The sequence below is a fragment of the Lynx rufus genome, unplaced genomic scaffold (assembly GCF_022079265.1).
Source record: "Lynx rufus isolate CCGP_SWC_20201006 ecotype Redwood Valley unplaced genomic scaffold, mLynRuf1.p SCAF_4, whole genome shotgun sequence".
NCBI lineage: Eukaryota > Metazoa > Chordata > Mammalia > Carnivora > Felidae > Lynx > Lynx rufus.
In genome coordinates this window covers 49,098,529-49,112,502 of record NW_025814856.1, presented here as the reverse complement: position 1 = coordinate 49,112,502, position 13,974 = coordinate 49,098,529, and the positions used below count along the sequence as shown (strand labels likewise).

Genomic DNA, 13,974 nt, shown 5'->3' with positions numbered 1-13,974 from the left:
GAAGGAAGGAAGGAAGGAAGGAAAATGAACCAATGAACAGGATACTTCTCCATCTTAAAATCTGGAACATTAAACCAAGAGATAATTATCTTATTTCTGAGTCAAAATGAAACACTCTACTCATCTGGTGTTTGGTCCAGCAGCAGACAGCAGCCCTTGCCTCATCAACAATGCCATTTGGCCATGGTGTTCCAACCGAGTCAATTTGACAGGGGACTGGGAAGGTTACCAGAGAAACACAATGGACTGTATAGAATTGGAAGATTTAGCTAGCTTAAATATCTAGTCTTGGATGCTAAAACCCAATCATCACAAACTGATCTGGGGTTTTAGGTTTGTTAGCCAGAATCTTCCAGGTATGAATGACTGACTTCTTATACATAAATCAAGCCTCATTGGAAACACTATCAACTTCCTGAAAGTGACAAATCAGAAAAGTGCTATCACATCAAAGTTCCAAGTGAAATTGGAGAGCCTGCAATACAAGAAGGAAAATGGGACTTCTTGTTTCAGGAACTCAGTTGCCCATCAAACAGATTTTTATGGATAACCCATTGTGCCTAAGGTTCCTCCTTTGAATATATAGAGATATTTGAGAATCTCAAGGAATTGCTAATTTAGTGGTATTGATTTGTCCTTTACATTCCTTGATACAGTATACTCTCAGCCTTGCCTTGTAATTTCTCGGTTGACTGTATACCCTTCTCTTCCCCAACAACTCCATGTACACGAGACCTAAATAGGAAAGTGTGACTTTTTTTCAGAGTTGAGGAATTCACATGGGCCCTCTCTGAAGTCTGTAATTAGATCATTGTGTAAAATTTGAGGTTGCTCACTTCTTGATGCACTGACTTCCCCATGGTTTTATGGCCAAACTCAGTCAGACCTAGAGGGCCAAATGTGACACCAAACTAGGGTAGAATGCTACCAAAGTACAGGTTAACAAACCTGGCCATCTGAGGGTGGGCAACTCCACAGCAGTTGGCATGCATCCTGATTCTAAGATCCAACTGCCAGTCAGCTGCCAGTCAGCTTTATTCATTAGGAACTCCTTACAATTCAAAAGCCAAAGACCCATTAATTATCCTTGGAAAAAGCTAGACTGGTGGCAACACACTGATGATAGCCAAAACAAGGAAGACTGTGTATAGTACAGTACAGTATTTAGAGTATATCCTCTTCAAAGAATACTTCAAAGTATTCTTACCAATACCAATAATATAAATCAACTACCACTGTGGTGTAGTCTTTCCTGTGGGTACCTCTCTACCTGGGGACAGAGGATATAGACTGGATGCAGTGTTCCAAGTTTCCTCCCCACCAGCCATCTTCTGGAGCAGGGAAGGGAGCAGGATCATAATTTTCAGATCCGAGGTATTACTCCCAGATGTGGGAGGTTTGTTTGGCTCCTTTACTAAATGGGAAGTAAAGGGAAGAACAAGTGGTTTGCAGCTCTGATCCAATGTTTTTCTCTAAGAGACTGTTCTCAGTCATCCTTATCCTTTGAGTTGTATACTGTACTATCATGGATCTAAAACTCCAAACATAGGAAAAATAAAAAATAAAAATTAATAAATAAAAGCCTAAACATAAGGAAAGTCCATTTAAATCATCACTGGTAACCACTGTCTATCTCCCCAGGGTAGAATTTCACATATTAAGGTTGTGCATTCAGCTCTCATGTCTGGATTTTTTCCCCCTCACCACCAAGCAAAGCTTTGAAACCTGATGGGTGTCCTACAATTCTACCCAATTCTGACACTCTCTACTTGGAGATTGCATCAGACTCTACAGGTTAAGGGCTCAGTACCACAAGACGGCACCTTCCCACCCACACTTCAGATGCCCGTCTCGAGTCCATGTTGTCACCTGTGCTTACCACCTTTGGCTATAGATTAGAGGTTCCAACAACACTCTCCTTAGGCTTGAATTCATTTGCTAGAGTAGCTAACAGAATGCAAAAATATCTTCCTTACTACATTACTGGGTGTTTTTGTTTGCTTGTTTGGTGTTTGTGTGTGTGTGTTTTATAAGAGGATATAACTCAGGAACAGCCTGATGAGAGAGATGCATAGTGAATAGGTACTGGAAAAGGGAGCAGAGATTCCCTGCCCTCAGAGCATGCTATTCTCCCCAAATCTTAAAGTATTCATCAACCTGGAGGCTCTCCAAACCCTGTCCTCTTGGGTTTTTATGGAGGCTTCATTACATAGGCATTATTGATTAAATCATTGGTCAGTGGCAATCCATTCAACCTCCAGTCCTTCCCAGGGGCCAGGAAGTGGGACTGAATGTTCCAACTCTCTAATCACATGGTTGGCTCTCCTAGTAACCAGACTCCATCCTTCAGTAGGGTCCAAAAAGTCACCTCATTAACATAAAAAGGACACCCTATTGCTTTCATCTCTTTGGAAATTCCAGAGGTAGTAGAAGCTCTGTGCCAGAAATGGAACAAAGAGTAAATGCACATTTCTTATTATAAATCACAATATCATAACTATCATGCAAATGCTTACTCATAAGGAAAGAGTAATCTTTTGAAAGCATAAATCGAACATGTCACACACATCCCTGCCCTAAAATTCATTGATGACCGCTTTCCCCTGCTTGCCTTATAAACAAAATCAAGCATGTGGGGTCCTTCAAGATTTCACCTCTACCTGCCTCTTCAGAGTTAGATCCTGTCATCCTGCTAATTCATACTAACTCCTCTACTTTCAGTTTCCCCAAATACAGGACTATGTTACCTTCTGCAGACTCTCCTGCCTTGACCTAGAAAGAAATTTTTGCTAAGGTGAGCCTAGGGTGGAAGGATACAGTTCTCCTTTACTGAGCATTTACCATGTGCTAGAAAGTGTTTGAAGTGCTCTTCTACTGTAACCCATCTGTACAATTGTGGCCTTATTGCCAATGCAATTTATAGTTTCAGTACTGTGCAAATAGGCCACTAGGTATAATAAAAGCACTTAATGAGTAAGGCTCAAGAAAAGAGGAAGAGCAAAGAAGAGGGTTTCTAGCAAGGAGATTTTTAACAGCTTTTATTAATATGTAAAGCTCCTTGTGTTCTTTTGTAATTCTTCAGCCCCCCACCCATCCCCAGCCAACAAATGATCTGCTTTCTCTCACTAAAGATTAATTCCAATGTTAAAACTATTTTGGTATAAGTGTAATTATATAGTGCATACTCTTTTTGCCTGTATTCTTTGAGCATAATTATTTGGGACTTATCCATGCTGTTGGATAGATCAATAATCTATTGCTTTTTACTTCAGAGTAGTATTCCATTTTATCGCCTGACCATGACTTGTTCATCTATTCAGCTATTGATGGGCATTTGGGTTGTTCCAATTTTTTGACTACTAAACATACAAAAAATTATATGCAAATCTGTGTGGACATATTTTTTCATTTCTCATGGGTAAAAAGATAGGAGGAATAGCTAGCATAGTACAATAGGTGTATGCTTAATATTTTAAGAACCTCCCAAACTATTTTCCAAAGTGATTGACTAACTTTTACATTCCCATTAGCAGCACATGAGAGTTCCAGTTATTCCACATCTTTACCAGCCCATGTTATCATCAGTTTTATGAACACTGTATTAAGCAATTTAAAGTTCTCATTTTCTCTTACATAAATCTACAAGTAGGAATGACTACAGATGGAAGAACCTAGGACCACAAAGGTTAAATGACACAGTCACAAGGTACAATTAAATAGGTCCAGAGCACCACAGCATGATGGGTGATGGAGGAACCGTCTTATAGGACCACAGGGCATCTGGGACCTGAACAAAACACTAAGTAGACCGGTGTTAGGCTCTGCACTATAGGTATCTTAGGACCCCAAACCTGGATTTGGCAGGCCCTCAACTGCTCATCAGCAGACTGTGTTCTGCTATGATTTCCCATGCTTTAAGAAGAGTTGTTTCTGAAAACGATAGGTAGCCTGTGATGCTTGAGAGATGCCAATCAACAGGGATTTCTCTGAACATCCCACTACTAGTTATAAAAGTGAGGTCTGCATCCTTGTGACTGGTGTCTCTTGGAGGCTAAGATCTCACAGTAAAAGACACTTTCATGGGAAAGCTAGGCTCTCCAGTACACTTCACAGGGGACCGATTCAAGACTTGCTTAGTTTTTCCCTTTAGCAGCAATTTCTCTTTCTTGAGCACTTCTCTGTTTAAACCTTGAATGGTGGGGACTTTGTTTTAATATAGTAAGTTATTTCCTTGTTAGTCTCACTCAGTTCAGTTTTACAATGGCTCTTGCATTTACCTGCTGAACTAGCTATTCCAGATAAAGGAAGGGACTAAGATGGTGAAAACTCCCATTATCCTAGGTGACTGCACCCAAAATTAGCTTCAGGAGGGGAGTATAGGACAGCACTATCCCAAGCCACTAACACCAGATGTGCAAACAGCTGGTTTCAGAGGGCTGTTTGGAGAGAAGCTCAGTTATCATGAGGGTCACAGGAGGAAGCAGAAAGGAGATTGTTCCATATGCTTCTACTATAAATTTGAACAGACAAAACTAAACAACAGAAGCAAGACCTCAACCACTGGCCCCCTTGCCCATCACAGCATGAGTGCACAAAGGGCCTCAAGGGAAGCTAAGCACTGGGACACTTCTCTCAATATGTATTTCCAGGCAAGGTGGAGGTTCTACCAAGCCTTCCAGAAAAGAAAGTCAGAATTTTTGTTTTAAAATACATCTACATTTGTGTATGAATCTGGTGTATTTACATATCCAGAAGCTGTTATCAGACTGTTAGCCATGACTGTATATAGAAGACAGAATAATGGGAGGGAGTCCTCCTTCTTTCCTTATTTAGTTGCTGTTAGAAAACAAACAAACAAACAAAACAAAACAAAACAAAACTCAAACATGGAATAGTGGGCAATGCTATTTGCGAATTCCAAAAAAGAAACAAAGTACCTATAAGCATATCTCTATTCCAGTAACAAAGCAGCATAACACAAAAGGAAAGGTAAGGCATATTATATTCCCTTACTCTTTTAAGGTTCAAAGTGTTCAAAGTAGCTTTCAAACCTGTTTTATCTTTTCTATTCCCTCAGACCTTCTTTAAATGAGCACCATCTTTTGTCAATCTATTACAATAGCTACTTAGTTTTCTTAACACCAGCAGTTACACCTTTACTCATCCTCAAGCACTGTCCCTGGATCCCTGGAATTCACATTCCAAAATACCCTATGTTCATGTTCCTCCCACCTTCATAAACCTTTTGTTGGCTCTCCATGGCTTACAGAAATAGAATCCAAACACAGTCCTCCGTAATTTGGATTTGTTTCTCTTCACCGCATCACTATCTCTGTCACAGGGCCCAGGCCCACAACATTAGAGAGGGGAGAATTGCATTAGAGAGAAGACTTTGCATAATTCAACATACGCAGAGGGGAATATTTCACCCTAAGAAGGAAAAGCGGGTATTTCAGCTTACAAGCTAGAGTATTTAAAATTAACTTGGTCCATCACTTTGAAAGATGGGATTCTTGCCAAAAGTTTAATTTGAGAATGGAATGTTGGGGTTCACACTGTTGTAAAGTTTTCCCATAAAATGCGATTTTATTAAATTTTATTCTTACACCTCATATTTGCAAGAGTCAAAGTCGCCTTAAGTGCAATCTGTCTCTTCTCTCTACACATCAAGTGTTGAAAACACCACTCCCTACTTTTTTACATGGGATATAATTTCTCACTGGATTGTCACAGCGCTTCCTCTGCCTGGTAACTTCAGTCCATGTCACTCCTCCATGAATCAGAAGTAGAGTTCTTGTTTCTGGGGTGCCTGTCCTTCAGTCCTCGTCTGACAACTGTAGCGTGCCTCACACTATTCAAAGTTGGTTTGAACATCTCTGTTGATCACTAGCTTTTGAGTTCCTGACTGAAGAACATGGTGCCTTCTTCACCTCTCCTCCCCAGTCCTTCACAGAATACTAGGGACATAGTAGGTTATTTCACAATTGGTGGAGCAAGTGCTCAAAGACCATGAGAAAATCTTAATCAAATCAAATAGGGCAGAGGCATAAATTAATATATGACTCCCAAAGGGAGCTAGGACTGTTCCTTTCTGTATGGCCTTTGAAAACTTAGAGATGTATAATCAGAGACAAGATAAAGACTAATTCAAGCACACTCCCATTTTCCTGAGTATTCTATATATTTAAGCAGATATATTCTAATGAAAGCCACCCAATGGCTCTTGCACAAGGACAACAAACAGCTGAGTTGGCAGAGATATCAAAGGTCATTTGTCAGTGTCCAGTAATAACGGGAAATGACACATGGATTTCACATTCCTGCCAGTTCTGACTTACTGGTAGTGGCTGCCTAATGACTGTGTTGATAAGGATTTTAAGACCATACCTGAGTTTAGAGAAAGCTCGCCATAATTGATTACCACTGTCTGCCCAGGGCACAGATTAGGAAATATTTACCTACCTGCCAAATATTTCTGATCCTTAATGTCAGTCCTAGATTAGTTCACTCTGTGTTCAGATTCTGGGGCTCTGTCACATGTGGAAGATCAAAATGTTGCCTTATGTCTAAATCCTCTAGAAACACTCGTGGACATTTCTTTCTGCCTGTCTCTTTGCTATCTCTGGTTGCAGGGTCAATGTCTTGGTCCTGACTTTTAAGGTCTCTAGCCAAAGCTTACAAGTTGACACTTCATTCAGACCTCCTGAGTCTAAACTTTGTCTCTGACTCTGAATAATGTCTTTCTGATCTCCTGGTTCCTTGATCTCTGGACCTCCCAGTTGCTTGAGATGAGAATTAATTTATTCTTAAAGGCTCTAAAAATAGGGATCAGGAAATATTTATATGACATGTTCGGTGGATTAGGAAGAAAATGTTCAGGTAGTTTTCAGAAGCATGCTTGGTTTGTGCTGACATACTTCCAGCATGCTTGTTAAGAAGTCTAGAGTTCTATGCCCATCCCACTGCCCTATTGAACCAGTTGGGAATATTTTTAAAGACAAGTTCCAATGGGGATTATCATACACACAATTTTAAGAACCATGGAATTAAGGATCCTGAGTTGGTTCAGAGATTACTAGCAGTAGCCCTCTTCTGTCACCTCGTGGAATAATGCTTCAGTGAAAACCAAAGAATCTTATTACTTAAGTGCTATAATCTTTGCGATTCTGTTCTGATATATGAAGAATGGCCTGTGGGCCGCATTACAGAAGACATACTCCTTCCTTTCAGCCACTGCTCTTTTTCCATCATTCTTCCCTGAACATAAAATGCCTCAATGCTTTTCCTTCTCTTCCTCTCCCCACCTTGCTCCCCAAACAAATACATATGCACAGAGGGGAAGACCTCTGAGACCCTCTGACTCCACTCCATTTATATCAAGGTCTACTTTGCCTTTGCAGAGCCAAGTGGTGTAAAGGTTTTCTCCTCATCCATGTGTAAAAAAAACCCAACAAAACAAAAAACAAAAAAACACTGGCTTACCTAGAAAGCTCTCCTGACAACTGGTTAAAAAGATTTGGATAAACCTAACTTCTACAGGGTTTCTCTTATTTTGACAGGGTAAATTGTATCCTCCCTGTATGAACCAAGCTCTTTTCCAGGAGGCATGCAAAAAAGATAGATAAGCCATAAACAAAGACTTTTTTTTTCATGGCAAACAATCTAGTCCTCCAGTAGCCATTGCCAGTATATAGCAATGGGACATTACCACACTTGACTAGACCAGCTAGTTCCCACATTTCTATAACTCTATTATTTCCAGTGTTTCCTTGAATCATCTCAGTGACCTAAACAGAAATTCCTAAAACCAGGGATCATTCTCTTATGGCTCAAGTTTACCTCCTTCATCATGCCTAACCTTGTTGCATGATCCTCATAATCACAGGGTTAGCAACAATAAAACAAGATAACTTTAATCTTCTGCATCCTTCTTCACAAAAGCAAAAATATACTGAGGGTTGATATTTCACGAGAAAATAAACATTTCTCATCCTTTGTGCTGTGCTAATGAACTCAACTGATGAGAAACTTCACAAAGATATCCTTATCATAATCAGAATGATTTCAATTTCCTAAAACAGTAAATAGTTATTACTGAAATCACCGCCTAATCCTTTATTTTTGTTACAATGGAATTCTTTCACTTAAACACTTAGACTCTTCAATCTAAACAGAAATGGAAGGGCTGTGATTCTGAATATTTTTAGCTTGGCAATGATGCCTTTTTCTGTGATCTCTGTTGCATTTGTCAATTTGCCGCCTTCCACAATTTAAATTCCATGGTTTCATGTACAAAAAATATTTTAAATTTATCACTCATGCTTCTCTAGCCATATGCCTATCTTTAAGATGTGTGAATTTCCATATAAAATTCACTGTTCCCATTTGGCAATTTAGTACCTTTAATTGTGCCAATCAACCATGTAAGACATCACAAACCATTGAGAGTATACAAAGAAAAACATACATGCCTTCAAAACTCTAGGATACAAAGCACACTGCTTAAAGACAGCCTACTTATTGCTGTAGTTCAGTTCAACCAGCTCAAAGTCTTACAGAACAACTGGAACCAGTGAATTCAATTCCTGAAGCCCTATATCACTTTCAGGTATTTAAATGAGTCTACTATACCCGTGATCTTACAGAAAGGATTCACAGTCATGACCAGAAAGGGCTAGAAATGACAAATTAAAGGGTAGAGACTTGAATTGTCAAATATCATTACAACAGGGACCATCTATAAAACTGCAGGTACTCCTGCCTTTTATATTCCCCAACAATAAATTTATAAGAAAAGGATTTAATGTTTTTAGCCTGTTACATAGGGATTTGTGTTTGTTTTAATAAAAAATAATTATTATCTTCATAGGCTTTGATAATACACATCATTTCCCATAAAAAGTTCAATGGTTATCAACTTACTAGCATACATTTGGGAAATTCTTTTCCTTTTTCTCTCTATTGCGTTTCACTACCCTAACTCATATTTTACTATTCCCTTGGCCCAGGGATAGATAGAAGCAATAAAATGCAATTCAGGTTGGTTTCACAGACAGTAAACATGCATTATGAATTTGAAACATACTGTTGGAAACATACTATGCTTGTTGAGCATGTATTTTAGAACTTCCTCTAAGACATTCATGACTAAAATCATATCTGGAACCATTCACTGTCCTTGGTTTCAGAATTCTCTGTGGTTTTAGAGATACTCATTAAAAACAAATAAACAAACAAAAAAACCCCAAACCCCACACAGTCCAAACTGATGGCTTCTGAATCACACAATTTAGATGAGAGACATCTTCTCCATTGGAACACCAGTCAAAGGTCATTAATAATTTACAGGATTATATGAGAAGAGAAGTAATAATGAAAAATTCAGATTCAATGAATTCCTAGAGGCACAGATTTGTGAATTTGTAGAGATTCCTACTTCAATCCTTGTTTTCCTCATTTAGGGCACTAAGTCCTTGAATGCTTCAGAGACTCCTACAAAGTAACACAGAATCAGGCTACACTCCCTACATTTTCACTTCTAATCAAGCTATACGCATGCCCTCTCTTATACAGTGTTCCATTTAGCGCTCTAGGTCTTGGTTCTGGCTTTAGTTGTACCACCATGCCAGAGATGACTTTAAGGAATGAAGGACAGCACATCTTATTAAGATCACCATATTAGAACTGCCCAATTTGCATACACAAAAAAACAAATCCAGGTGAGTATAAAAGATGTGTAGGAATCTCATGTAGAATCAAGGCTTTAGCAGTGCCTAATTGCATGCCTGTTGAACCTACAGCTAGACATATATTAATTGCTTTAAGAATCAACACATTAGGGCTGCCTAACTACAGACTCATAAAACTGTATAACTATATGGGGGGGGGTAGAATGCACACTAACCATATCTAGGACCAACATATTAGGGTCCACTAATTTTGCCAACTTTGAGTTTCCACAGTTTGATGACACCTGCTGTACAACATACTGTCCCTCCCATGGCTAGAAAGTTGAGTCTCTCATATCACTCTGAATCACTTGATGTGACAGATGTATATCTAGCTTTAGGGAGCCCAGGATACAGTGATAACCAAAACTCTCCTATTTTCATCCACTATATATATGTGTGTATATATGTGTGTGTGTCTATGTGTGTGTGCATATATGTAGGTATGTATATATGTACATGTATATGCATGTATATATATATACACACACACATAAATATATAGTGGATGAATATGTATGAAATATATATCATATATATGTGTGTGTGTGTATATATATATATATATATATATATAATATGCAAATGGAACTTCTAGTATGTTGTGTTGCTCACAAACTAGGTCCAATCCGCGGTGAAAACCTAGAAAGTCACTAACAAGACAGAGAGAGCTAGTAATGACCATCTTCATCCCAGTGAAGCATTGTGGCCTTTTTCTCCTATCCCAAGGAAATATATGTGTAAGAAGAGAGGGCGGGTAATGAATGAATAGGAAGATTTCATTTGGACAGACTGCATGATTTTATCCTGGATGAGCTCTTGCTACACTGAATAATTCCATCACAAATTAACTTGAAAAAGCTACCTCTTGTTGGTTTCCAGTGAAATGAATGTGGCACAGTTCCCTGCAGATTTTAGATTCCTGTAGCACTGAAGCCTAGTAATTCAGGATATAAAACTTCTTGCTTTATACAATCAATTTGGTTTCAATATTTACAAAAACAGACATATTTTGAATGTGTTGTGTGGTGTGCATTTTCACTTACCTTTTCCGCTGACTGAGCAGTGCCAAAAAAAATGGGAATGAAGGCAAGCCACACTATACATGTCGTGTACATAGTGAATCCAATGGGTTTGGCTTCATTAAAATTCTCTGGGACACCCCGAGTCTTGATGGCATACACAGTACATGTGACCATGAGAAGAATGCTATATCCCAAGGAGCAAATGATTTGGAGATCTGTAATGTCACATTTGAGAACTCCCCTGGCCTGCTCAGGGTTCATTGTCTTATGTTCATCATAGTCTATGATGATGTTGGGTGGGTCAACACCAAACCAAATGAAAACTCCTAGAAGCTGAACTGATATTAAACTGGAAGTGATTGCCAGCTGTGATGTTGGGCTTATGAGTCTGGGAGCTGTCACTGATTTCTTGCCCTGCTCAAATATGCGATAAATCCGATTGGTTTTTGTCAAGAGGGCTGCATAACTGATGCACATACCCAAGCCCAAGAAAACTCTCCGGAAAGAACACACGGCCACATCAGGTTTGGCTATCATCAGGAAAGTGATAATGTAGCAAAGAAAGATGCCAGTCAACAGAACGTAGCTCAGTTCCCGCCCAGATGCCCGGACAATGGGCGTGTCATTGTAGCGGATGAAAGTGGCCATGACAAAGATGGTGGCAATGATCCCCAACATTGCTAGGAAGACAGGGATGACGGCCCAGGGGGAATGCCACTCTAATTTGATGATGGGGATATCCTGGCAGCCGGTTCGGTTTTCATTGGGCCTCTGGTCGTAGGGGCAATGTTGGCATGTCATCTCATCAAACTGGTACTGGTAGCCATCACAAGGCTCACAGGTCCAGCAGCACGGAGTTCCCTTCTGAGTCTTCTTTCTTTGCCCAGGCTTGCATGGCAGTGTGCACACTGAGGGGGGGATCTCCCGGACTCCTTTACCCCACTGCATGTCCTCTATCTGCAGCATAAGAAATGAGAAGGTGTAACTGGCAGATTAGTTAAGAGAAAAGGGAGAGAAGGAAACAACAACAATGATAGAAGCAGCATTTGAGACTTGACAAGGCTAAAGAACTACCCACCTCCCTACAGTTAGTTTGAACTGAGACCAAGATTTGACCCCAACTATTCCACCACAGCATCCTTACTTTTTGCTACTATGGAGTATGCCAAACATGCCTGATTTTAAGATTTCCCTGTGGTTGGGGCACCTGGGTGGCTCAGTCGGTTAAGCATCCAGACTCTTGATTTCTGCTCAGGTCATGATCTCACAGTTTGTGGATCAAGCCCCAAATCAGTATGGAGCCTGCTTGGGATTCTCTCTCCCTCTCTCTCTCTGCCCTTTGCCGGCTCGTGCTCTTTCTGTCTCTCAAAATAAAGAAATAATAATAATAAAAAAATTCCCTGTGGCAACTGTTAAAAAATACATATTCCCTATGCCTACCCTACACATTCCAAATAAGAATATACTAAAAGGAAAAAACAAAAAACAAAACAAACGAACAAAAAAAACCCAACTACCTTTGGATCTTTAATAAATCTTTAACAAATGATAAATCAAAACACAAATTTTAAGTAATGTGAAATGTTACATGCATCTCCCTTACTAGCTGCCTTTTAAAAATTTGTTTTAAAATTATTTTAGGTGATATTGCAATGTTGACTACCTTTCCTAAAATTCTGTAGGCATCACTGCCATTATCAATGAGAAATTTTGAAGCAAATTCATTTTAGTCTATTATTTATCACATAGGAGTAATAAGGTTCATTACTGAAGGGTATATAATGGTAGTTGGCCATATCTAAGTAATTGGTAAGCATTTGAATAAAAAAAAAATATGGTCTGGAAACCTTTCAATATTGGCCACGTACCTACCTATTTAGAGATGAAATTTAAAACTAAAATACCGTATCCTAGAGGAGGATGAATGTTGATTTGCTTTAATTAGAATAGTGGTTTTCTAGAGGGGAATTCATAATCAACAGTGTTCTGAGAAATAATGTCATTAGAAACAAAGAAAAAGTAGTGTCGGGCTGAAATTTCATTGTAGCAGAGATCTCTTACTTGGCAGCACACCATCTACTCTTCCTCTTTCCTGATATTGGTTCCTCAGAACTCTTTTCTACATGCTTGCTGTGAGATGAAACTTACACTGAAGTTCCAGGGGTTGCTCACATGACCCAGTCTTGGCCAGTTAATGTACAGCAGGGGTTCTCAAGCTTGAGAATGCTTCACTAGGAGGGTTCCTTACCACCCAGTATGCTGGGTCCCACAGTAGGATTTTTTGACTGCATATAGAAGGGATCTGAGAATAAGTATTTCTAACCAAATCTTTGGTGATGTTTCTGGGGGTTATCTAGGGACCACACTTTGTCAAAAATGGATACATTCCAACCTCCTAGCCACAGAATATGGGTCAGGGATGGGATTGTTATAGAATGGGGAGGAATTTAATTTCATTTTTACTGAGATTATACGTAATAAAAATCTCTCGTTTTTGTTGGACTGGCAATTTGTAGGATATAATGATGCCAGTGTGCAAGGCTATAAGAATGAAGGAGTTTCTAAGAGAGAGAGGTCAACAAAAAGAAAAGCATTACTGAGAAAGAGAAGAAGAGAGATTACTAAGGAGCCTGTTTGAGCTACTTGAGACAGCCATGCCTGAAGCATGAATTCCCTAGACTGTGCCATTATACAAGCCAGTAAATTCTGCTATGCTGAAACACTTTCAATGGCATTTCTGTTACTTGTGATCAACAGTCCTGAAAAATACATGTATTAAATAACTTAAATAAAAATTATAAATTAAATATGACTTTAATTAAGTCAGAAAATTAATTCATAGAATAAATGCCAATGAACAAATTTAGCTGAAATTTCCCATACTTTTTTTTTTAATGTTTATTTTTGAGAAAGAGAGAGAGAGAGAGAGAGAGAGAGTCAGAGCACAAGTAGGGTAAGGGCAGGGACACAGGGAGACACAGAATCCAAAGCAGGCTCCAAGCTGTCAGCACAAAGTCCATGGGGCACCAACTGATAGCCCATGAATCATGACCTGAGCAGAAGTCAGATGCTCAACTGACTGAGCCACCCAGGCACCCCTTATCCCCCACACCTTTTTAATACAGTTGGACTAAAAAAATAGGATAGAAAAATACTGCAAAATCTGAGACTTTTTAAAAATGCATAATTTTAAGAGATGGGGGGAAAGCAAACTAATTTAT

At 39.2% G+C, this 13,974-nt stretch overlaps 1 protein-coding gene across 1 annotated transcript in view; it reads right to left on the bottom strand.

Annotated features, from left to right (window-relative positions):
• GRM7 (glutamate metabotropic receptor 7) overlaps positions 1–13,974 on the bottom strand; it is an 811,284-nt gene that overhangs the window by 99,577 nt on the left and 697,733 nt on the right. The window contains exon 8 of the mRNA XM_047096787.1: positions 10,775–11,710. Within this exon, the coding sequence (XP_046952743.1) occupies positions 10,775–11,710 (936 nt within the window). The remainder of the gene's footprint in view (positions 1–10,774; positions 11,711–13,974) is intronic.